This window comes from Lepeophtheirus salmonis, chromosome 3, assembly GCF_016086655.4.
Source record: "Lepeophtheirus salmonis chromosome 3, UVic_Lsal_1.4, whole genome shotgun sequence".
Classification (NCBI taxonomy): domain Eukaryota; kingdom Metazoa; phylum Arthropoda; class Copepoda; order Siphonostomatoida; family Caligidae; genus Lepeophtheirus; species Lepeophtheirus salmonis.
In genome coordinates this window covers 49,711,421-49,734,880 of record NC_052133.2, presented here as the reverse complement: position 1 = coordinate 49,734,880, position 23,460 = coordinate 49,711,421, and the positions used below count along the sequence as shown (strand labels likewise).

Sequence of the window (23,460 nt, the reverse complement as noted above, 5' to 3'; positions counted from 1 at the left end):
AGCAATCTTTAACTTTTTTTAATTGATGATGCGTGACATATGCATTATGTGGCATGAGATTAGGGGGCATGAGCCAACTAAAAGTTTAAATTATTCGCAAAGTAGTGTGACAGTCTGAATCTTATTAATAAACAATTGTGCATACTGAGAAGAATTTTCTCAGCACCTTCTATGTGAGTATCATGCACCTATATTTTATATTAAATAATAATACTATCATTCAAGGAGTTGATTTATTTTGCCGCAAGACGGCGTTACTCTCCGTCGCTTTGCATAGAAACTAATATAAGTAAACAAGGCTCATGCCTCATTGGAAATGCGGGAGTTCCACGCAATTTGCGTGAGATTTAAGCATCAAATAAAAAGATTCTCTTTTTTTTTACAATTTATATTTTTGTATACATAAATATACTATCACACAATAAAAATAAAAAATCTATAATCATAATTTTAAACGCCTAATTTTCTTTTTTCGGAATGACAACTTTAGTTTTTATTGATTTATTAACTTTAGATTTGAATGTGGACTTCACATTAACTTTGGCCTTGGATTCGGAAGGTGCTACAGCTTCAACTTCTTGTTCTTCTTCTTTAACAATTTTTGTATCTTTATTAGTATTATCATTGTTTGAAATCTTTTTTACCTGAGCTGTTAAATTTTTATGGATTAGAGGCTTCACTGTTTCCTCAAGACTTGCATTCTTTTTAATAGCCACTTCCAGATTATTAGCAATGGATGGAACAAGATTTGAGAGATCTGTGAATAATTAGCAATATAATTATTATTTAAAAGGGGAATATTTCTAACCTTTTAAGGTAGGACTATTCTGAGGATCTATGGCATTCAAATTTTTAGCAACTTTTAATTCACCATGTGATATCTCCGGACTCTTAACCATAAACAAATTGCCGTATGATCCAAATATCATTAAGGAGACGCCAATGACAGCGATGAATTTAGCACTGATACGCTCAGTATTGTCTATAGTTGTCAATTTTAAAAATATTAAGGCGGGAATGATTATGTTTATGACGGAACCAATTGTTGATCCTATGAGCCCTAGAACCAATTCAATATCCGGAATGAGAATTCCGATAAATAGAGTACAAATTACAATAAAAAATGTTATTTTATTGAATCTATCATATGGAATGAATCCATTGGGCGAATCGCTCGACGTCAGTGAATGGGTCTAAAATGAAATTGGATAAATTATTATATTAATTAATTTTTACTCCATCATTCACCTTTTTGTAAAGCAATGAATGAAGGGCTGTTCGGCATGGAAATATGACCAAAGGGAAGCTGACAGCAATAGATAATACAAATCCAAGTTTGATTAATTCAACGGTAATTGAGGGATCAAATTCTACAAGAATGTTTCCTAAATAATTTAAAATAAATATAACTGTAAAGGTTTCATTGCTACACAAACCTCCAATTTCTTGAGTGTAGAACATTATATATCCAAAAAATCCAAAACAAATATAAACTATGGTACAAAGGTTGACAGCACTACTAATTATGGAGTACATTGTATAAATATTCGGATCTGGAAGAGAGTCGTAAATTTCAAATACTTGTCTGTAAAGAAAGGAATAAAAAAGAAAATGTCATTAGATATTATACGGAATTAATTAGCTAATATTATAACTACGGTTGACAAGAAAGTGCCATAATAAAGATGGGAAAGCATTGAAGAATTCCAGCAGGTCTCCAATAATTAAGGTTGTCAGAGGTTAAAGCATCCATAAGTTTTCCAGATGCAGAAAACAATATGTGACATAACACTGAAGCGTAAAATGAAACGGACACGACACAAATTCCTGATAAACTACCTACATTACGGAGTAATGCAAGGGGCAGAGCCACACATAGACCCAAAACTATATGTCGGATAAGAGATTCGATCGATTAAATAATTGAATATCGAACCATTCAAGAAATTACTCACCGATTAATACCCCAACTCTTAAATTCGAATTATTTTGGAGCCCCGTAATAACAGAGGCTATAGGAGGACCCAAATCTCCCATAACGACAAAGAATGCCACACAGGTACCCATCATAAAACCAATCATGCAAATTTCAACGGCGATTTTACCGCTGTACCCGAAAGTATGGAATGCTAATATCTCATAATTGTTTCTTCGAGCAATTAAGGCTGATTTGAGCATTAAATGGCAAACAATTTTGACCATAATTCCAGCTGAGATCAGTAGGAGACTTGCCAGTAGAATTCCACACTGAAAACATAGATAGAAAATGGATCGTAAAAAGGCATATAAGATATAACAAATCTACTTAAGGTTGAATCCGAATTTATAAATGAATTTGAGAAATGAAAATTACTGACCTCTTTAAAGCAAAAGGGCATTGCAAGAATGGATACACCAATTATGCTATTAGCAATAGTAATAACATAATTAAAGGACATTTTGAAGGGAAGCGGGGATGTCCCTCAAAATATCAATTGATAGAAAAGAATATCAGAAATATATTAAGTGTGACAAGTTTCAATGTTTTGCAGGTTTTTTTGACGTCACTACTCTAGTCCATTCATCAATTATGACGCACTTCTCCTCTTCAAAGATACCAACATTTTTGTGTCTTGTACCGTGAACGTGTGTAGTCAACTGTATCGGTCGCTATTGACAATTAGGGTTGTGTTCGTCCTTATTGAAGATTTAAGACTGAAGTTCCGTCCAGTTGAGTCCTACAACTAATAATTATAAAGTTTGGTCCTTGATGACTTCAATTAACTTTATTTTCTCTTTCTTTTAATCAGTTGTAGTACTGACAGTCCGAAGGACCGACAGTCTTAAAGACCGGTCTAAGACTTGACTGAATAAATAAGGACTGACACAACACTATCGATAATAATACCTATGTAATTGTATTTAATTAGAATAATATGTTTTTCCCACTGTCTAGCAACTAGGTAAGACCGGAGCAAAATGTTACACCTTTACTCAATTACTGTGTCATAATTAGGGGATTTTGATTCGGTTTGAATTGTATCTTAGTGATACTTTAACGTAAATTCCTTTTTTTTTAGAGGTGACTACCAGGTCAAGGCCCGATTGGTTGTCACCATAAAGAAATAATTTTCTTTCTTTCTCTATAGTTGTCACCCTGTAAATTAATATCGTATTATTAATTGTGAATTATTCACAGGATAACCCATGCTTAAATGATTAATTAATAGGTATTCATTTGTCATTCACTCAAATACATATGATATTTATAAATCTAGAGAGATTTAAAATCTGACAAAATCCTTTAGATTGATAAAAAGTCTCTAATTTATTCAATGCCTCAAACTAATAATAACTGGACAAGGTTGTGTCCTTATCGGTCTAGCGGTTCCGGCTATTGAACCACTAGAGCTGAGACTGCATTATATTGCTTATCGGTCACGGTCCTTGTGCTTTTGTTCCTATATAGAAAATACAAAATATGTTATAAAAAATAAATTATCTTTAATCAATAAGTCAATTTGCAGAGTTTTTGTTATGCAATGGCAGCGTTTTCCAATGATTTTTTACGTCTTCATGTTGATACAGTTGTATCTGAGTTCCAAAATGCTGAAGGCTCCATAAAGATCTCGAAAAGTGATTTTAGGTACCAGATGCTGTAAATAAAAGAGGGAGGGGGGTAGATTATGGATCCATGTTCGCTACCAAGCTTGTCGAGGGCCTACAATATGACAACTATAATATTTTTTTAAGCAAGGGTCCAAAACTTTACTATGCCCTTTATACGAACAATATATACTATGTTTGTGGAGACTGTAAACATTCCTCAATTCTCCATCTTCCTGCCTTTCGGGGTCTATGCTGGAACTTGGTGCTCTACGCACTCTGCGTAGAAGGTAGCTGTGGCCCTCTTTGTATATAATATAATTTCCTGGGCCCGAATTTTCTAGCGACTCCCTTTGTTTTATGTGCCTGTTATCAAACTGCGTCTGTATAAAAAAATTGAGAAAGATAAAGCTGATCCTAGACCAAAACCGATAAAGCTGATCCTAGATCGAAACCGTTGAAATGAAAGAACCGGGACCGACAGAACCCCTGAACCGGCCACAACCTTGTAAATTCATGATAAACATGAATAAATTAAGTAACTGAAAGATCCTTTTATAAAGAAAAAATGATGCGTAGCCCAATTTTGTTCTTATTATCTAATGAAGAATAAAACAATGTGACGGTCGACTTCATTTCAACTTTTTATATGGTTTGCAAATCATGCACATTTGATAACCTCTGAGAAAAAAAACAATATTCGAGAATGATTTTTTAGAAACAAAGCCTTGGGCTTACAAGTAAGATATCAACTTATTAACGACATTATGAATTAGTTCATTACAGAGGTGGGGGAAAAGTCATTATACTGCAAGTTCAAGTCGCGTCTCATGTCTTTGCTCACAAGTCCAAGTCTGAATATTTTCATATAGTCCAGTTTGAGTATATCCAGTGAAAAAAATTGAAACGACTTTTGAGTCATGTATCGAGTCTCTGTGTGATCAAGTTGAGTTGCAAGTCTTCAAAAAATGGACTCGAGTCATAATTATCTACCTCAAGATAACTATAAAATTTACATAATGCTGAAAGAAATGATTTTTCTTCGATTGCAGATCACAAAAGCGGAATTAGGGAAATACATTTCGTAGGAATAATAGTCACTCAAATGTATTCTCGTAAAATCTACTTTTCCAGAATATATTTTATTACAAGCTAATTTCCACAACGTTGCAATTGTGACGAACTAATTGAGGTGTTCTTTCATACTAGTACTATGTATCCATGATTAATCCATAGGAGGCATTAAAATGACCTAGATCTCTCATAATAACGAAGAATGTCATAACTACAAGAGTACAATAATTAATCAATAAGAAGTATTAAAATGTTGCGATATACATATGTATTTGCAAGTAGTAGGTACTTAGTACATGTTGTTGACTTATTGTCATGGTAACCATACAAGTACTGCATAAATCACGTTAAAAAATCATGTCTAGCTCTGATAATAATTATCATTCAAAAATTCTAAAGAACCCTGTCAAATGTGACATAGATTTCGTCATTACTCATCAGGTAAGTTAACTTTGAACAAAGTTGATTTGTCGTAATATGTAGAAGCTAAACCCGAAGCAACACTTTTTAGGAAAGTGCTATTGATGCTATCAAGCTTGAATGGCTCCTTGTCAAAAACAAAAATCCTCCGATTCAATCTTCCGGAAGCAAAAAGAAATCATGAATATCTCAACTACTTCAATTACAATGAAATAATTATTTTACAGTCCATAAATAAATAAGATAGATACTTTTGAATTGATCTTGAGAATTAATGGTCTGGGATGTATAATTAACTTATAATTTTTTTTTTTTTTTTTTTTTTTTTTTTAAAGTATAGATATATGTGGGTATATATTTATAAACATAAAATGTTCCAAGAAGAATTAAAATGCAGGGAGATTAATCAAATATTAAGGTTACTTTGAGATATTTTGTTTTTCGCTCTTAAAATCCCTCTTCGAGTATCTGGTGAGCACATTTCTTCGATGGCAGAAAGATGAATAAAGCAACTCCCAATTTTGAGATAATCATGACTAAGTAATTCATCAACAGTTGGCCTTTGTTGTGGATCTCGATTTAAGCATGATGAAATGATGCCTACTAGACGACCGTCTTTAGAATGTTCAGGAAAAGGTATCTTATGATTCGGATCAACTATGGCCTGGCATTTTTTATATTGAGCTTTAATATCATAGAAAGGTGTTTTACCATAGGCCATCAAGTAAAGTATACAACCTAATGACCAAACATCACTCTTGAAACTAATTTTGACTTTTGGACTCCCTACATCCGAATCAATCCCTTGTATAGCCTCCGGGGACATAAAATTACATGTTCCACCAAGACTATTCGTAATTACACTTGTATGATCACTTTGTATTGATGTGGAGATACCAAAATCGATTATTTTGAGCATTCCTGAAACTAATAAAAAGTTGGCGGGTTTGAGATCACTATGAATAATTCCTGCTTCGTGAATGATCTTAACAACATTCAGCATTTCCTCCCAATAGAATTTTATTTTAGTGTCTGACAGCTCATTCCTAAGTATGGAGCCAAGATCCGTTTCTCCCTTTTCCATTACAACGTAGAGTTTTGCTTCTTGTTTGCAGTATTGGTAGTCATACATCTTAATCACTCTATTGTAGCATTGGAGCTTCTCAAGGACTTTGATTTCATTTAAAAAACTATTTTTAATTTCATCATCATTGCCACACATGTCAACAACTTTTACAGCTCTTAAGGAACCCTGTGTGTCAATGACTTCCAACACTTGACTTGATCCTCCTTTACCCAGCACTTTAAGGGGTTTATACATTTTATTATTTACTGTTAGTAGTTTATGAGGACTCTTGATGTCTAAAAAGATAGAATCCGTACTTTCTTTTTCCTTCACTTTATTCTCTTTTGAGTGTCTGAATGGAGGGATATGTTCGTGATTTTCGTCCTGTGTCATTATTTCACACTTAGGCTGAGAAATGGGTTGAGAAGTAGTTGTGCAACTTTTGCTACTCCCACTAATGTGTGGGGATCTGGATGGATCCTCCTGGTTTGTGTCATCTTCATTTATTTGGCAAAGGTTTTTCTAGTAAAGAGAATAAGAGAATGAAATGGAATAATGTACAAAAATAAATAAAAGAAATTCAAATTCGGGAAACACAAGAAATGAAAAAAAAAAAAAAGATGAATGAGTAATTAGTAAATATTTCCTACAGCGCTGAATAAATGAGCGGATCCCATACGGCGAAGAGGGGCCTCAGTGGATGACTCCGTTCCGTTCTCGTTCCAGTTGCGAGCATGCCTCTGGGGAGCCTAATGAGAAATCAAGAGAGAAACAATGTCAAATTCCCCCCAGGAATGAATCAAGGCCACTTACTCCAAGATTCCGCAATTTCCCCAAACGACTCGGCCTCATCCGAGAAGAAGACGTGAGCGACAATTCAGACGTTTGATCAGATAGCCTCGCATCCTTGGTGATAGGAGTGGCGTACATCCTCCGGCTCCGTGATCCAAGCTTTGCCACTTAATTTAAAAATTTGAAAAATAGTTAAGAATGTGTCCACTAGAGGGAGCCCTGACTCTTCTTTTTCTTCTCATCCTTTACCTTCTTTTCCATGGCTATACTAGCCCCAATTGCCTTACCTTTCTTTCATTTTTTCCTCTAAAGACAGTGAAACCTTAATATTACGAATGCGTAAATTATATTTTAGAACACTAAAAATTAGGACTCTCACTCTTAATTAATATTTTTAACTGTATCAATAAAATAAAATAATCTAAAGATTCTAAAGGATATAATGCCTCAAAATCATGGCAGATCCTCTGCTTAGCTCCATTGATGAAGAAACTGAGACAAGCAAAAACGGGCATGGAGGGCCATTGTTTGGTAACATTTATTTTAGGATCTTAAAAGTCCATTTGAGCAAGGGGAGAATGAGTGGGGTGTTATCAGTGTCTTAAGCCCCAACATGTTTTTTTGTTTCCGTTAATATTTATTCTGAGTTTCTTTACTAATTTTGGACTTGAATCTTCATATTAGGAGGGGCTATAGAAACCCTCCTAATCCCCCTTGCCCAAAGAATTATGAATGAGGGTAATAAATATTCTATTTATTTGAATGTACTAGGGAGGTCTGCATGTCTTTTTAGTGACGTTTCTGGTAACTCGTGACAGTTGGATAGAAGGCGAGCGCGTGCGACAGCTCAAAGAGGGAGCTCAGAGCTGCTGAGAAAGAGTAAAGAAGTGAAGAGGGAGGATTTTGTTGGTTCTTGTATCTGCAACATAGAATAAATGAGAGAGGAGTTGAGAGATTGGTGATTGCCTCATTCATCCTAGTATTTCCTTCAAGTGGAATGTAAAAAGAGGCTGTTTCGAAACATATTGAGCACTCAAAATGAAAGGATATCTATTCAACATTGACAATGGATATTTGGAGGGTCTTTGTCGTGGATTCAAGAATGGGATTTTGAAACAAAATGATTACATTAACTTGGTTCAATGCGACACACTCGAGGATCTGAAACTTCATCTTCAGAGTACGGACTATGGTAACTTCCTCTCCAATGTTCCTGGTCCTCTCCAAGTGTCCACCATTGATGATGCTCTGAAGGAAAAGCTCGTGACGGAGTTTACTCACCTGCGCAATCATGCCACGGGTGCTTTAGCCACCTTTTTGGACTACATGACCTACAGCTACATGATCGATAACATCATGCTCCTCATGACGGGCACTCTTCACCAGCGCCCCATTTCAGAACTAGTTGGGAAATGCAATGCTCTTGGGAGCTTTGAGCAGATGGAGGCCATTCATGTTGCTTCTACTCCAGCCGAGCTTTACAATGCTGTTCTCGTAGATACGCCTTTGGGTACGGAGTCGCAGCATGGACACATATACATATTTAATGACCCTTTCTCACTTGCTTTTCAGCGCCCTTTTTTGAAAACTGCATCTATGAGCAGGATCTGGATGAAGTTAACATTGAAATCATCAGAAACACACTTTACAAATCCTATTTGGAGTCATTCTATAACTTCTGTAAGGATATGGGCGGAGAAACAGCAGAAGTCATGTGTGAAATTCTAGCTGTGAGTTATTTCAAGGAGTGAAGATATATTAATAATAAAAAGTGATCCCATTTACCTTCTTTCATATAATGGTCATGTAGTTTGAAGCGGACAGGAGAGCATTTGTCATAACTATTAATTCTTTTGGCACTGAATTGACCAAAGACGACAGAGAAAAGCTATACCCTACATGCGGGAAATTATTTCCAGATGGTCTAAAGTCTTTAGCAAGAGCTGATGATTATGAGCAAGTTCGATCTGTGGCCGAATTTTACAATGTAACTGACACCTTTTCCATAATCAATCATAACTATCATTTATAATAAATCACTTCATTTTTATCTATAATTATAGGACTACAAGTCATGCTTTGAAGAGGCTGGTACAAATCCAGGAGATAAAACATTAGAGGATAAATTTTTTGAGCACGAAGTATGTAAAACTTAATCATTATGTTGTGTCAACACATCAACAATTTTGAACACGAAATGAGAGTATGATAAAAAAAATCCCGATTTATATCTTTACTTTATAAATATAACTCCCCATATTTCGGCTAATTATGGGCTTTATCTTCCAATTTATGTGATAATTTGAAGTACCCATGAGAGAGCCGGATATGTGAGACTTAATTTGGCTCCAATATATAACTTTAAATGCAATCTATCAAATTATTTTTCTTTCATTGTCACTGGGCGACTTTTTAAGTGCAATTATGAGTAATTTATAAATATAAGGTTATTAACTATCTGAAGAATACAAAAATTCCTCATCTTACATATTTTTGAGAAAAATCATGTTTGCTTTTGTGTTGATGGGCTGCCACTTATTAGAAGAGTATTTTATTTTTTTATATACAATTTTTCATAGGTGAAGCTAAATGTCAATGCATTCATGCAACAGTTCCACTTTGGAGTATTCTATGCATTCCTTAAATTAAAAGAACAGGAGCGTCGTAATATAGTATGGATTGCCGAATGTGTATCACAACATCATCGTGCCAAAATCGACAACTATATTCCAATTCTATAAATCTATGTTGTTATTTACTTTTAATTTATTATTTTATATTTATCGAATATCGTATATCATTCCTCCTCTTTTCAAATTGGTTGCGTGTATTATTCCATATGGATCATACTCGGACACCGTTTTTAGAACTACCTTTACCTACGTGGTGATGGATTCGATTTGCTTTTTTTTTTTTAATTATAAAAATATAAACGATTTATTCCAGTTGTTAAATAAATATAATAATATATATAATGAATTAGTATTACGATAAAAGTGTAATCTTTTTGATTTTTTTAAGTTAATACGTACGAAATCGTTCAATAAAGTTAGAATGTTTACTACCAAAGAAAAAAAAAGAATCAGCATCTCACTCATTCGGATTGTATAATAATAGAGATCATGAAAATTACGCCATGTTCTCAGAATAGAACAGGATTGTTGCTGCCAGCCATCTTGGAGGCATAAACAACCTTGTCTTGTAAGACCAGAACAGCTTTTTTGCTTAATATGTAGAAAAATGGCAAACGTATTGTATTAGGATGTCATAATGGATCCTAGACCTTGATTGCATAACAAAAACATATCTCTAACGTAGTGGTTCTCAAACTTTATGAAGTATAAGTGCACTTACAACTAGTGATCGGAATATGAATAGGGTATTTTTATGGAATTGGCATAGGAAAAATAATGCTTAATTTGCGATTCCGATTCTAATTTATTACTGGTATTTAACTATTTATTACTTTTCCAAATTATGAAAAAAAGTTATTGATTTTTTTACTAGAAAATTAAATGTTTTAATTAAAAAATTTAATTTTTCAATTTTTTTATATAAAAAAATTTATTTTCTGTAATAAATAACTATGTATTTTTGAAATTTTTTTCTAAAAAATTTAATATTTGAAGTTTTTTTTCCAAAAATTTAATATTAGTAATTTTTCAAATATTTTTCAAAAAAATTTTAATTTTTTGGATTTTATTTCAAAGAAATACCAAAAACCAACCGCTTCCCCCTAAAATATATTTCTGTGGACACTCTTGATAGGAAAATGGTATTTTTTAAATGTCAAAGAATCGGCATCGGGGATTTTTTTAGAATTGCATCGGAATCGGATTTTTTTTTTTTTTTAATCGTCCAATCACTACTTACAACACGACAGAGATACTTGCTGTATACGAAATAAGATATTTTTTAGATATATATTTGACGAATGTTGCGGAGCGCACCTGGAAATCCTGTTGGTCCCATAGTTTGAGAACCACTTTTCTAACATCTAGTTTATTTCAATATCAGACGCTAAATATGTTCATACAACTTTTTACGTAAATATTGTGATTTATATAGTGTAGTCAATAAAATATCTATGACATTCGCATGGATAAGTTATTTTTCTCAAAAAAAAACAACTACCTTTATTGTTACTGAGATCTTAAGCAAAATCAATTGTACAAATCTAACCGTTTTTTAGGGATTTTTACCAACTATTAATTGGAGTGAATTCAAATATCCCTGTTTATCATTGACATCAAATAGTATTAAATAAATGTGTTTTTTTTTTGTTGTTGTTTTTTAATTTTAAAGCCATTTGATGAAGTTTAAACAAGATTTATTAGAAATTTGGCTATTTTATGTAATGTAAAATATTTATTAACTATGAACCCCGAAGACGACGTCGCCTTTAATGCAATTTTTGACATCAGTAAAAGCGTAATATGGTCATGGATATATTTATATACAGGCTACAAAATTTACGCAATGTTCTCCAAATAAATGGAGCTTCCAAGAGTAATCATCGGACATCTTGAGGTTCTTAACAACCAAGTTTTATAATAATGAACGGCTTTGTTTCATTAATACAAAGAAAACTACTGAACTATTGGATGAACAAATGGGGCCAACGGATAAATGGGCTTAACCCTTACTGTCTTTAAAATTTGCAGGGGAATCAGCAGGAATTTTTAGAAAAAATTTCAAATATTTAGGAAAAAAATTCAAAAATCCGTAGCTATTCACAGAAAATCAAATTGTTTTTTAAAAAAATTTGAAAAATTAAATTAAATATTTAGTAAAAAGTATAAATTCTTTATTTGGAGAGGCCTCTAACCCCCCTAATTTTTATCCCTAGTTATATCATATATATGACCCTAAAATATATTAAAAATTTGTTGTACCATCTTATTTCCATATTGTAGATAATCAACTATTACAATGAAAAAAATAAGATATTTTTTACTCATTTGTAGCTTCCTAGCGTAAATAACATTTTTACTTAACGTCATTGTTGTTGATGTATGTCATTTTGTGGGCCTTAACAACCAATTTTTATAACAATGTACCTCTTTTTTCATTAATACTAAGGAAACTTGTGAACTATTAGATGTCAAGATGCAAGAATACAAGGACCTTTTTGAAATTTTTTTCATAACATTTAAATTTTTGGATTTTTAATATAATCCTTCGGACGCCCCTGTAGATTACCAATTAAAAGGGCAAAAATTAAAGATTCTTTTCCACCTGTGTCCTACTTTTCTCTTCCCTAATCGATCAACAACAACAAATTATCATACAAACCCAGCCATTTTTAAGGATTTTCAGTACATAGAAATCTACTTGACGCTAAACACTCATTTTTGAAAATAATCAATGTATACAGAGTCTAACTTTATTCTTAAAGGCATTTGATGGAGTTCCTTCCAAATTTAATGTGTATTTGTACATTCTACTTTGTACAAATATTAACTTGGAGTCCGCAAGACTGAATCTCCTTTAATTATGATGCAGTTAATGACCTCACTGAAAATGTATCGTATTATTTGCAAAGATAACCCACAATTCTAATCGTATTTCCATTAAAAGCAAAAAATCGAATGAAACATAATTGTAGCAGACGTACATACAATAAATTATACTTTTTTATAATATTTGCATTCTTTTACAATAAACTTTAAACATAATTTTAACATAATGAATATTAATATTTTTTTTATACATGTATAAATTGTGGTTATAATTATAATAATAAATCAGCAGATTTGGAATACCTCAATTGACGAAATAAAATTTGATTATTTTCAAAAAGAAATAAAAATAATTAAGCGATGAGTAGAAATAACAAAAAAAAAAAAAAAAAACACACACATCAATATATAATATATAAGAATGTTGATGGCAACGTTAAAATCCAAAAGGCGGCTTATTTTTCTAGAACAATGCTTTAAAAAATAATATTAGAATGACTCTTACAAGGGCCGTCGCTATATCTGATTCATTATTTATGTAATGACAGGGAGTAAATGGAAAAAAATTATTCAAATATAATTATATATAGACTTTTTTCCAAAGATATTTCGATCAGAATAAACGGGATGTCCGTCTGGAAATTTGATTATTTATGTAATGACGGGTGAAAAAATGGAGTATTATTTTTACAAAAAAAAAAAAAGTGGGAAATATTTTAAAACCTTCAAATATTTCGGTCGGTAAAAATTTGACACTTAAATGTCTTTTAATAACAAAAACTCATTTCTAGTGTTGCGTCTATCCTTATTTAGGACAAAGGATAGGGGTCCGGCCCAGTCCCACTTGTTGGTCCTTAAACAAGGTCAAATTAATCCTTTGTGACGTCATTGAGGGAATTTCTTCTTTTTTAATTGCTCTGTTATATAATTAATAAAATATATTTTTTTAACAAAATAAAAATATAATATGTGCGTTTTGTATTGCGGATCGTAATGAAAAATAAATACTTTTTGCAGGATATATGCAATGTTCTTTATACATGTCTTAATTCAATTTAATAAATCATCGATATTTTTATGAAAAATTCCAAAACAGACAGTTAAGGACCGGTTGGACTGGACTTGGGTGAATAAATAAGGACTGATACAACACTATTCATTTCATCTTTTCTTTAAAAAAATACTAATAGATAGATATATATATAATACTTGATCAATTTTAAGATGTGAAGTAATATGTCATGATGAAACCTAGATATACAAATAGGTTCTAGGATGTTTCGCCCTCATATATATTCACACTGGGAGTAACGAATTTTTGTCCTATAGCGGCACTTATTGTAAAAAGCTGATAATATATGCTTGAGCAGCATTAGAAAGTTGCATTCCTAATTATTGTAATTAAAGAAGTTGAGAATCCCACTTTCTGCTCCAAAATATAATCAACAATCCACATCGAATTGCTCACCACTGTCGAATAACAAGAAGTTATCTCCATTGGCTAACAATGTATATTCGAGAGGAATTATATATAAACTCCGTCCAGTAGGAACTTGAGCATTTTATTTTCGCCAATATCCCATATTCTTCCATAAGTGGTTTCATCCAAATTCGCACTCATTGAAGATTCATTTTAAAGGTGAAAAAATAAGGGCAGATACATTTTTGCCATAATATATATGTATATATACGAGGGCGAAACTTCCCAGGTAACCATGCAATTGTATTTCTCTTTCTCCCTCATCAATAGAGAATATGGGGTATGAAATTACATAAGTTTTTTCAAAAAAAAAAAAAAAAACAGTGCAAAAGTTTTAAATTTTCGAGATATTTTGACCCGAAAATTTTATGTCAAAAATGTATTTTCTAAAATAAAACAATTTCAACACCCTTTGTCAAAACAAAAATCATAGCGATGTCCCTCACTCTTACAATGAATACAGTACTTAAATTATAATACACTGTAATTAAATGCCAATAACTGGATTGAGAATACTTTTATGTAGATAATTTACTCCATATTAAAGATAATTTAAAAAAATATATTCGCTTCCATCATGTTAAAGGAAAAATACGAATAATACTTTTTTTTGTCTTTAATATTTTATGACTTAAAAAGAAATGAAGGGGAAAAAATCACCGTAGCTAGCTAGAGAGAAATACGAGCTTTTTTCTTAATCATTATAAATTAGGAGTTATTTCAAAAACATGATTCCATTTATCATGGAAATTGGACCAAATCAGCATTAGAATAATATATATTTTTTTAAATATGTAAAATAGTTTTTTAAATATTTAGAATAGGAGGATAAATCAACTCATTCGCAATAAGTATGCTATATTTTCCAAATTAAATTAAATTCAATAAATGAAAAATAGTTGTAATGGCAAAGTATTTTGAGGAGGGTCGACATAAAGGTCGCATTAGGTCACGCATTTAGACAATATATCTTGCTCATTTATTCAACTCTAAGTCAAATACTTCCCATCTCCTTTTCATCACCACGGAGACCTTATGGGTCTTTTTGGGGGTAGCTAATTTTGTCCGAATATTTAGGTCTATGATTTTTGTTTTTCGCAGTTTTTTGGGGGAATTTTTGACAACTTTTTAAACAAAATAAAATTCATTATAGATACGCCGATTCTTAGACGATGTATCCAAAAATCCCCAACTGGGAATCACTCCTCTAAATAGTAATTATGATTTCTAATATATTAATGCTGATTAAGTCAAATTTTTCATGGAGTTACTTTGAAGTAACCCCTATTTGTATATAAAAAAGAAATGATTTTCTTTGAGAGTTACGATGACTTTTTTTGCCTCACTGTATATACTTAATAATGAATTAAATACTTCAAGAGTGAAGTAACGTAATATATATATGGAATGTATATTATATAGTATTAGGGTTTATGTTCCTTGTTCTCCGTCGCTCCTGTTTCTGAAGCGGTGGTTGTTGAGTAATTATTAAGTGCACGAAGAAGGGATTTATTTTCTTTTTGAAGCCGAGACTGTTCTTCATTGATGCTTAGTGTATCCTTCATGAGCTGTTCAATTTTGAATTCTAAATGATGAATGAGTTTATCTTTTTCGTCCATCATGGAGAGAAGACGTTTATTCTCCTCCACCACTTTTTCAACTTTGGGTTCGTCGGCGGCTAGGGGATATATAAGAAGAAAAAGATGAATGCGAATGAGTAAAATCTGCTATTGAAATGGTGGTCTTACGTGTCGGAGTAGGGGAAGAGAGTGGAAGAAGGGAGGAGGAAGAAGAATGGGAGGGAGGTTGTGCTCTATTCAGATTGTTACTGCTGTGGTTGTTGCTATTATTGTGATAGGATTGCTCCGTGTCATTTTCGTCATCCGCTTCCAGATCCGAGGGGAGTTGTTGTTGTGCCTGTCGCACAGTGGGAAGGAGTACATTATCGGATTCATTCAGGAGTGTGTTTCTTTTGGTTTCGTTGTCCGAACTCTCTGCATCGTCTGGAGTCGTGGATCCTCCTGTAGACTCTGTGGATGCGAGATGAACAACGCCCGTGGACCTCCTCTTTTCTCGTAGTTTCCTCCTCTCCCGATGCTGCTTCCCTTTTTTGACGCCTCCGCGCATACGCCGCGACGAATCCTCTTCCGGAATCATCTTCCCCACGCCTGCAGAGGAGTGGTTGTTACAGGTTGTGCTATGGATCGCATTCAGTGCAGAGCAGGGCGCCTCCTCTGCATCGTTATGGTCCAAATCCGCTAGTTCGCCCATGAGGAGCTCTGCGCGGCACGAAGAGGAAGAGGAGTTGATTTGCCGGGCTGCACGCGCCGTTCGAATACGGGAGCGACGGGAGTTCTTCTCGAAATCCGTGTCAATGTCATCTTGGCTCACGGAACTTGAGGCCATGATGAAGGAGCAAAGGAGGATGTCCCAGGGTTGACTTGATAATAAGGAATGGAACCAATTGACAATAGCAGGGGCTATTTCCAAAAGAATTGAATTACAAAATACGGAATAAAAGATCCAATGAGTGACACAGCTCAGCAGAAAAGAGAAAGAGAACTTCAAGTGGCTGCCCACTCCACACTTCAATACGCTCTATTACCAGTTACCACTACTGAGTACTGAGAAGACTCAACTGAGTCACTCACCAGAAGATATTATAGGAAAGAGAAGAAAAGAAAAGACCAAAAAGAGAAGAAGAGGAGAAAAAAAGCAGGCATGTCCCTTAGTACCAGGGAACGCTCAAAATGGAGTGAATATGGCGGAGCGATATCTTTTTTTGGCGTGCGCTTATTTTGACCGGAGTGCAAAATAATTGAAGTATATGTAATACCTATTTGACAGCTCATATCTTACTCATTTCAAAAGATAATCATTTTTTTAATAGAAAGTTTAAGCATTAAACAATTATCATAATATATTTTTAATATTACCCAATTTTTATAATTACCTACAATATACATTTGAACGCTGTAGATAAAATGGAACTAATTCACAAGTCAATCAAACTTTTGGAAAAACAAAAATTTAGAGTTGAAGAGTCTTTTGAAACCCCTATCCTCTTTTTATGTGAATAAAATAGGCTATAGTCTTCAAAAACGAAAATAAAGTATATAGCAGGGGCGTCCGCAGGGTGTGGGATAGATACCCTCAAATTAAGGAATTTTTGCTTTTTACTAGAATTTGTTTTTTAAATTTAATTTTTCTAATTTTGTAGGTTAAAAATTTAATTTTTTGTGAAAAGCTATGGAAAAAATACATATATATAATCTGACACCCCTGTATAACTTAAATATTGAATAATTTTGATGGAATTTAATTAACAAAGTTTTGAGTAGGTGGTTATTATTATATGACGACTTTCTGAAATCATGTTAGTTAGAGAGAAAATTGATTTGCTCTTACTAATTTCCAGGAAAAGGCTCGGATACATATTGTGTAATAGAATATACTAGATGTCTTTCATTAATCATTATAAAAATTCGGTTAAATATGAATTGTAAAAAATATATATTCATCTCAATGAAATGATAATTGTTTAATGCTTGAGCTTTCTATATAAAAAAATATTATTGTTTGTAATGGGTAAGATATGAGCTGTTAAAGTTTCATTTTACTTTATAAATATGCGAAAACTATTTTGCCCTTCCGTCAAGCACAAAAAAAGAGCGCGTTCCATATTTATTTCAGTGTTCCGTCCAAGTACCATGTACTGCCATAAAGAGAGAGGAAACCAGAAAGAGAGGGAGAAAGAGATGAAATTCAACATTCCATCCGTACAAAGCTACCAACTCCCTTCCGAGCCTTTTTTTATTTTATTCTCTATGGTTGTCATTGAATTATGTAAGTATAGGTGCATAACTGGGTGGATTAGTCCATTCATTATATTAGTCTTATGTCAAATCGATAAATTATCGACTTGACTCGTGAAGTGATTTCTAAATTTTCAAAAAAACCCGAGTCGGTTTGGTTTAAATGTGATCTCCTTTGATCAACAAATAATAGTGACTCATTCAAGTCCTAATATTTTAACTTCAAAATGCTATATAATTATAATTCATTCCTTATTAAAATTTGGAATATTAAATAACTACAGAGTAGTATTTAAATTTTTTAACCAGCCCACATTAATGAGACAAAAAATAACCTTCATTGAACAAAAAATTGGTTTTCATTTCGTATAGAGCAGTGACTCTCAAACCTTTTATAGGTTGTACCACTTTAGAAAACATTAAAGTTTTGATTTACTGCTAATAGGACCAGTGTCCTTGCTAGCTTTCATCATTTTGCGAGGGGGCGAACTAAGTCCCAAAAATTATCAACAATGGGACATAATTACTTATATAAATAAGTTTATTATATACATATATGTAGAGGTGAGTAGTTTGTAGTGGAAAAAACTACCTCTAAAAATTAGAAAAGGAAAAACAATTTATCGAAAGCTCTAATTTTTTTTCATTATTTAATCAGTAGTTGTGGTGTTAAATTATCCGTCTGAAGTGTGCATTATTGTTTATCTTTGATGTAAATTGTTTTGAAAATTCGTAATACAATAAATAAATATGAATTTATATGACTGTCCTAAAATATGAACCTGATTTTTATTTTAATAATAGTAATATTAAAGAATAAGCATGTACAAAAAGGCTCTAAGGAAGAAAGCAGTTATCCCGTATCTCCTAGTAAATTCTAGCAAATTGAGAAAATATAAAGGAAGATAAAACTTTATCTTTTATTTTAAAAAAAAGGGATTGTGTAAACATATATTATGAGACTGGTGTTGGATCGGTCCTAGGACTGATTTCCTAATAAGTCTCCCCCCCTCCTCCTTTTTTTCTTTTTTTTATCGGTCCGATCTTTCTTAGCATTAAATAGGACCCCTAAGAACGGATACATCGGCCTTTCAGTACTACGGTCCTAGCTATCTTTTTATTTTCTTCATTTCTAGCTAGAATTGAAGAAAATTAATAGGAAGAAAATAATGAATGATACTTGTCTTATTCAAGATATGTCTCTAAGTATCTTGGTTTTATTACGACTGGACTTATAGGAATACAGTGTTTAAGTTTTTTTAAGACCAATACAACATTATGTTAGACTAGAGTGTGGTAATCCTGCGAGCTAAAGTGTAAATGAAGCCCTTTGCTTTCCTTTTTATATATCATCTGTATATCTAGGGTCGGATATGAAAATGGTCTAAATCCTCGTGACTGTAAATAAAAAAGAAAAGTATATGTTGGCAACTTTGATAGACGACATATCTGTTGACAGAGATAATATTCCATATAAAAGTTAAAAAACCAAAACCTATTAAATGCATAATCGACCATAACTTTGGAACGGTTCCAGGACAATTGGCCAAAAACATTTCTCAGGGTTACTCTCCGTCTTTTATGAGCACACACGATTGTTCAATCAGGGTTTGGTTAAAAAAGATGTTCACTACTGAGGAATTAAATAATAATGACAACTGCTAAGGAAAAGAAAATCAATTCTTCAGATTACCAATTCAAAAAAAACAAACAAAAACAAAAAACGGACCAAAAAAATACACCGGATTTTCATCACTGCCAATGAGCGTGTGTAGCTATTGCTCATGCAGGGAGTTCTCTACATACTAAAGTACTTACTAGCTCATCGCGTTATATTAAAAAAAAATTATCATGCTATTGTAATTCCTCTTTTATTCTTGAGGAGAGAACATCTACGTTTTGAGTAACTACGTATGAGTGTGCTCATGAAAAACAGATAGTAAAACGAAATACTGCTGTGAGAGTTATCTCTATATTATCAAAGCAAAGTTTGTCTGTTCAATAACTCCAGTCAGTCCCTGGGACAACCGCTAGTGAATTCATATTTTCTTTATTTATAGATCAAATGTTTCAAAGTCGAGTAAATGGTTTAATTCACACTGAATCTAATTTATAGAATTACTTAGTTAAACAAGTACTACAACAATTAAAATACCCTTTGTCAGTATATCCCTTAGTTTTGTGATCAAATACAAAGCTGTATTTTATACTTAATGCACTAAAGAATAAAAATTTATATGGTCTCCGAATTACATATAAAAAAGTTGTGCCCGGTTCAGGTTCAGCGGTTATATCGGTCCCAGATCTTTCATTTCAACCGTTTTGGTTCAGCTTTATCGGTCTCTGTTCGGGTATTCGGTTTCGTTTCTTTTTAATGCAGGCTCAGTTTGGTAACAGGCACTTAAAACAAGGTGTGTTGCTAGAACATTCGGGCCCAGGAAATGATATTAGATAAAAACAGGCCCACAGCTTCAAAGGGGCGCCGTAAATTAAGTTTGCTTAAGACAATGGTTTTCAAAGTGGGGACCGTGAGGGGAGGGGTGCAGGAAGATGAAGAATTGAGGATTGCTTCCATTCTGCAGAAACATAGAACAAATGTTTCGTAAAAGGGGGCCTTCATAATCTACCCCACCCTTTCCATCTTTTAAACACCGTCTGTTGCCTAAAACCACTTTTACAGATTCATAACAAGACCTTAACTATTTGGAACTCAGATAAAACTTTATCAGCCTGGCGCCGTAAAAAAATCATTGGAAAAGGCTGCAATTGCACAAAAGAAAACTCAGAAAATTGACTTTTTGATTTAAGCTAATTCATTTTTTATAATATATATTGTATTTTCTTTATATAATATATATATAAATAGAAGCACAAGAACCGAGACCAATAAGCAATATAATATAGTGGTCTTGGTTCGACTTTGTCGGTTCTAGCGGCTCAAGAACCGGAACTGCAAGACCGCTAAGGGCACAACCTTGTATATAAAATTCGCAGTGAACGTGTTTTTTTTTTCTAATTTATCGACTTAAATTGATCTTTAACAGCTCGACTCAACACTACATTCCTTAGAGAGGAGCAAGAGGTTAGAGAGAGAGAGAGAGCTGATCGAAGGAGGGTCCATAGAAAGTTAATATAAATTAGAAGACAGTGAAGCTAGCCGTATATGAAGTGACGTCATGAGTGTGTGCGAGCGTGAGTGAGTGTTTTGCCGGAACCTAGTGCCTTTGATTTCGGGAAATTTCTAGAAAAGAATGAAAATTGAGTTAAAAGTGTGGGATCGTTGGAATCACTAATAGACTAACATAACTATTGTTGGTGTCCCAAAATGGCCAAATGGGGTGAAGGAGATCCTCGTTGGATTGTGGAGGAGCGTCCAGATGCAACCAATGTCAACAATTGGCATTGGACGGAGAAGAATGCAGACTCTTGGTCTAAAATGAAGTTTGAGTCTCTCTTCAAGGGCCTGGTTTTGGATGATCCCTCCATCGGAAAGGTGGAGATCACAGAGATAGAAAAGTGTGAGGGAGAGGCGCGAGTCAATAACCGAAAGTCGAAGCTCATCTTCTTCTACGAGTGGGTCATTGAGCTGAAATGGAGTGGGAAAGTGAATAACAAGACTGAGGCCTTGACGGGAAGTATCTCCATTCCCAATATGAGTGAGGAGCACACGGACATGAGGGACGTGGACATCGAAGTCACTGCCGAGGACAAGAGCTCTGAGGCTTGTGCTCTAAAGCAAATGATTTTCAAGGGGAAAGGAGCGAGTCTGCTCCGAGAACAGCTCCAGGAATATGTGACCGCTCTAAGGAACGAATTCTCCAAAGGCCTCATCCTCCCAGCCTCTAATATCAACAACACCTCCATCAAGAGCACCACAACCATCAGCAAGGCCCAATTTAACAATTATTCCGCTACCACTCCCTCCAAAGTTGCCAAAGAACATGTCTCTAATAACGGCAGCTCTGGGGTGAAGCTCCACCTCAAAGATATTCAACAGACAGAGACCTTCAACTGCTCGGGGAAGAACTCTACAATGTCTTAACTCAAAAGAGTTATTACCAAGCTTTTTTTGGATCAGAGATTAAGATGGATGAGGTTGCCGCTCCTGGAGTTCAATTCAGTTTCCTTAATGGAAATATTTTGGGAGAGTTTGTAGAGCTAAAACCTTACCTAAAGATTGTTAAAAAGTGGAGGATAAACAGTTGGCCTGAGGGACATTATTCCAGAGTTGAAATTACTATTGCACAGGCAAAAGACGAAACTAAGCTGACTCTCTCACAAACGGGTATTCCTGAAAAAGAAATCGAAAGCACTCAACAAGGATGGATGAGCTATTATTGGATCCCCATTAAAAGGTGTTTTGGTTATGGGCAGGTCAAATTTTAAAAAAGGAGATCTCATAACACATAACACTCCATGTAATTTTAATATACACTGTATGTTCCGTAGTGGGGAGTTGATTCACTTCAGCTCGCTTTAATAAATTGTCTACTTTCCTTGAAAGATATTGATACCATAGTATTTATTCTCTGTTGTTCTTAATTATTATTATCCAAAAATTACATGACTATATGATCCTTAATTTTTTAAATATCTTTTTTTTCGTATTCACATCAAGATCCATTCATTTTCTTAATAACTACATCAAATTATTCTTCATTGAAGTGGATAATTTTTTTAAATATGTACATTTAAAAGGTTGCCACATCCTATAGTAATCAATACTCGTGACAAGTTTACTTAGAATGCACCATGCGAATATTTACAGCGAATTGAGTCAAGATAGTATTATGTTTAGAGCCGGTATTAAGCGGTGGGCATTTGCACCAGGCCCCACTCATGATTGGGGCATCTTGTGTTGTAAAGATTCAAATTTAATTATACACTCGATGATAATTTTTTTAAAGGTTATTAAAATAATATAAAGGGTTGACTATATCTTTAAAAAGGCCAGTTACAAAAAGTTAATAAATATTCTTTAAAAAAACATCATTTACAAAAATTTAATATATATATATATATTTTAAAGTCATTCAATGAAAATACATAGTTTTTATTAAAGAAGGCCGTTGGTTAAATATATTATGTCCATTTTTTATTATTATTTTCCAAAAAAATAAGAATTTTTTTGTTTAAAGGAAAAAAAAAGAGGGGTATGGATATGTATCAATTATCCTTCCCCATGCCCCGCTCACGTTATAACCGGCCCGGGCTATCTTCTTTACTCAAACAAAAAAATAATACGCCCTGATGTTAATTGATTTCTTGTACGATCATTCAAATAACAACTAGAATGGACACTTGTTAGAGCATAACGCCTCCGCCTAAAATCAGATTGAGTTATATATCTTATGTATAGTCCAAATTGTTTTTCGACTATACATTTTTTACGCTTTGTGTTCCCTTGACCTCTCTAAATTTAATAGCCTTTTACTGTGACCATATATAATCTTCGTACCAAGTTTGATCAAAATCGATCTCTAACTTTGGCCGTAACCCTGGTGACTTGCAAACAAAATCGTTTGGCGGAGGTATTCAGAAGCTTATGTTAAATTGGTTTAAAAAACCGATATTGGTCTTACTGGGAATTCTCATTGAGTAGGTTATTACAATACTCATGGATTAGTTAATTGAATAAATTCTGCAGGAATGAAATTTTATGCCATTAGTAATTCTGTTAATTATTTATAATTTCAAGACAAATGCATTGGTAAGTCTTTAATAAAATATGACATGAATACAGCAGATTTAGTTTATGTCCACTAT

General features: G+C 33.4%; 5 protein-coding genes across 28 annotated transcripts; 2 read left to right on the top strand and 3 right to left on the bottom strand.

Annotated features, from left to right (window-relative positions):
- Positions 1–367: 367 nt before the first annotated feature.
- On the bottom strand, positions 368–2,897 carry LOC121115299 (putative sodium-coupled neutral amino acid transporter 10). Of its 6 annotated transcripts, none has more exons than XM_071887462.1 (8): positions 2,358–2,897; positions 1,956–2,247; positions 1,659–1,887; positions 1,437–1,585; positions 1,249–1,385; positions 809–1,193; positions 645–757; positions 463–589 (listed from the first exon to the last, which is right to left on the bottom strand). In XM_071887462.1, the coding sequence occupies exons 1-8, from the start codon at positions 2,436–2,438 to the stop codon at positions 563–565; spliced, it is 1,413 nt and encodes a 470-aa protein (XP_071743563.1). In that variant the 5' UTR covers positions 2,439–2,897; the 3' UTR covers positions 463–562. The 6 variants fall into 6 exon arrangements, with proteins under 6 accessions (XP_040565449.1, XP_040565450.1, XP_071743563.1 ...); XM_071887464.1 differs by having other exon boundaries at positions 463–586; XM_040709516.2 differs by having other exon boundaries at positions 370–757.
- A 2,005-nt stretch (positions 2,898–4,902) lies between these two features.
- Mps1 (Monopolar spindle 1) lies at positions 4,903–7,211 on the bottom strand. Its single transcript, XM_040709519.2, has 3 exons — positions 6,959–7,211; positions 6,796–6,894; positions 4,903–6,667 (listed from the first exon to the last, which is right to left on the bottom strand). The coding sequence occupies exons 1-3, from the start codon at positions 7,073–7,075 to the stop codon at positions 5,486–5,488; spliced, it is 1,398 nt and encodes a 465-aa protein (XP_040565453.1). The 5' UTR covers positions 7,076–7,211; the 3' UTR covers positions 4,903–5,485.
- A 519-nt stretch (positions 7,212–7,730) lies between these two features.
- Positions 7,731–9,933, top strand: VhaAC39-1 (V-type proton ATPase subunit VhaAC39-1). The gene is made up of 5 exons (XM_040709520.2): positions 7,731–8,447; positions 8,510–8,667; positions 8,748–8,924; positions 9,001–9,078; positions 9,517–9,933. Exons 1-5 carry the CDS (start codon positions 7,976–7,978, stop codon positions 9,676–9,678), a joined length of 1,047 nt encoding a protein of 348 aa, XP_040565454.1. The 5' UTR covers positions 7,731–7,975; the 3' UTR covers positions 9,679–9,933.
- A 2,618-nt stretch (positions 9,934–12,551) lies between these two features.
- On the bottom strand, positions 12,552–16,553 carry LOC121115298 (uncharacterized). 19 transcript variants are annotated; one of them, XR_011779466.1, is made up of 4 exons: positions 15,628–16,538; positions 15,226–15,557; positions 14,332–14,548; positions 12,552–12,873 (listed from the first exon to the last, which is right to left on the bottom strand). XR_011779466.1 is itself a non-coding variant. In XM_040709513.2 (2 exons), the coding sequence occupies exons 1-2, from the start codon at positions 16,283–16,285 to the stop codon at positions 15,304–15,306; spliced, it is 912 nt and encodes a 303-aa protein (XP_040565447.1). In that variant the 5' UTR covers positions 16,286–16,553; the 3' UTR covers positions 12,552–15,303. The 19 variants fall into 19 exon arrangements, 1 of the variants encoding a protein (XP_040565447.1); XR_011779463.1 differs by having other exon boundaries at positions 14,346–14,548; XR_011779462.1 differs by having other exon boundaries at positions 14,332–14,509.
- Positions 16,554–20,901: 4,348 nt separating this feature from the next.
- On the top strand, positions 20,902–22,219 carry LOC121115296 (activator of 90 kDa heat shock protein ATPase homolog 1). The gene is given in 2 exon segments (XM_040709512.2): positions 20,902–21,707; positions 21,710–22,219. Coding segments are annotated over 2 exon segments (1,059 nt in total). The 5' UTR covers positions 20,902–21,019; the 3' UTR covers positions 22,081–22,219.
- Positions 22,220–23,460: the final 1,241 nt, after the last annotated feature.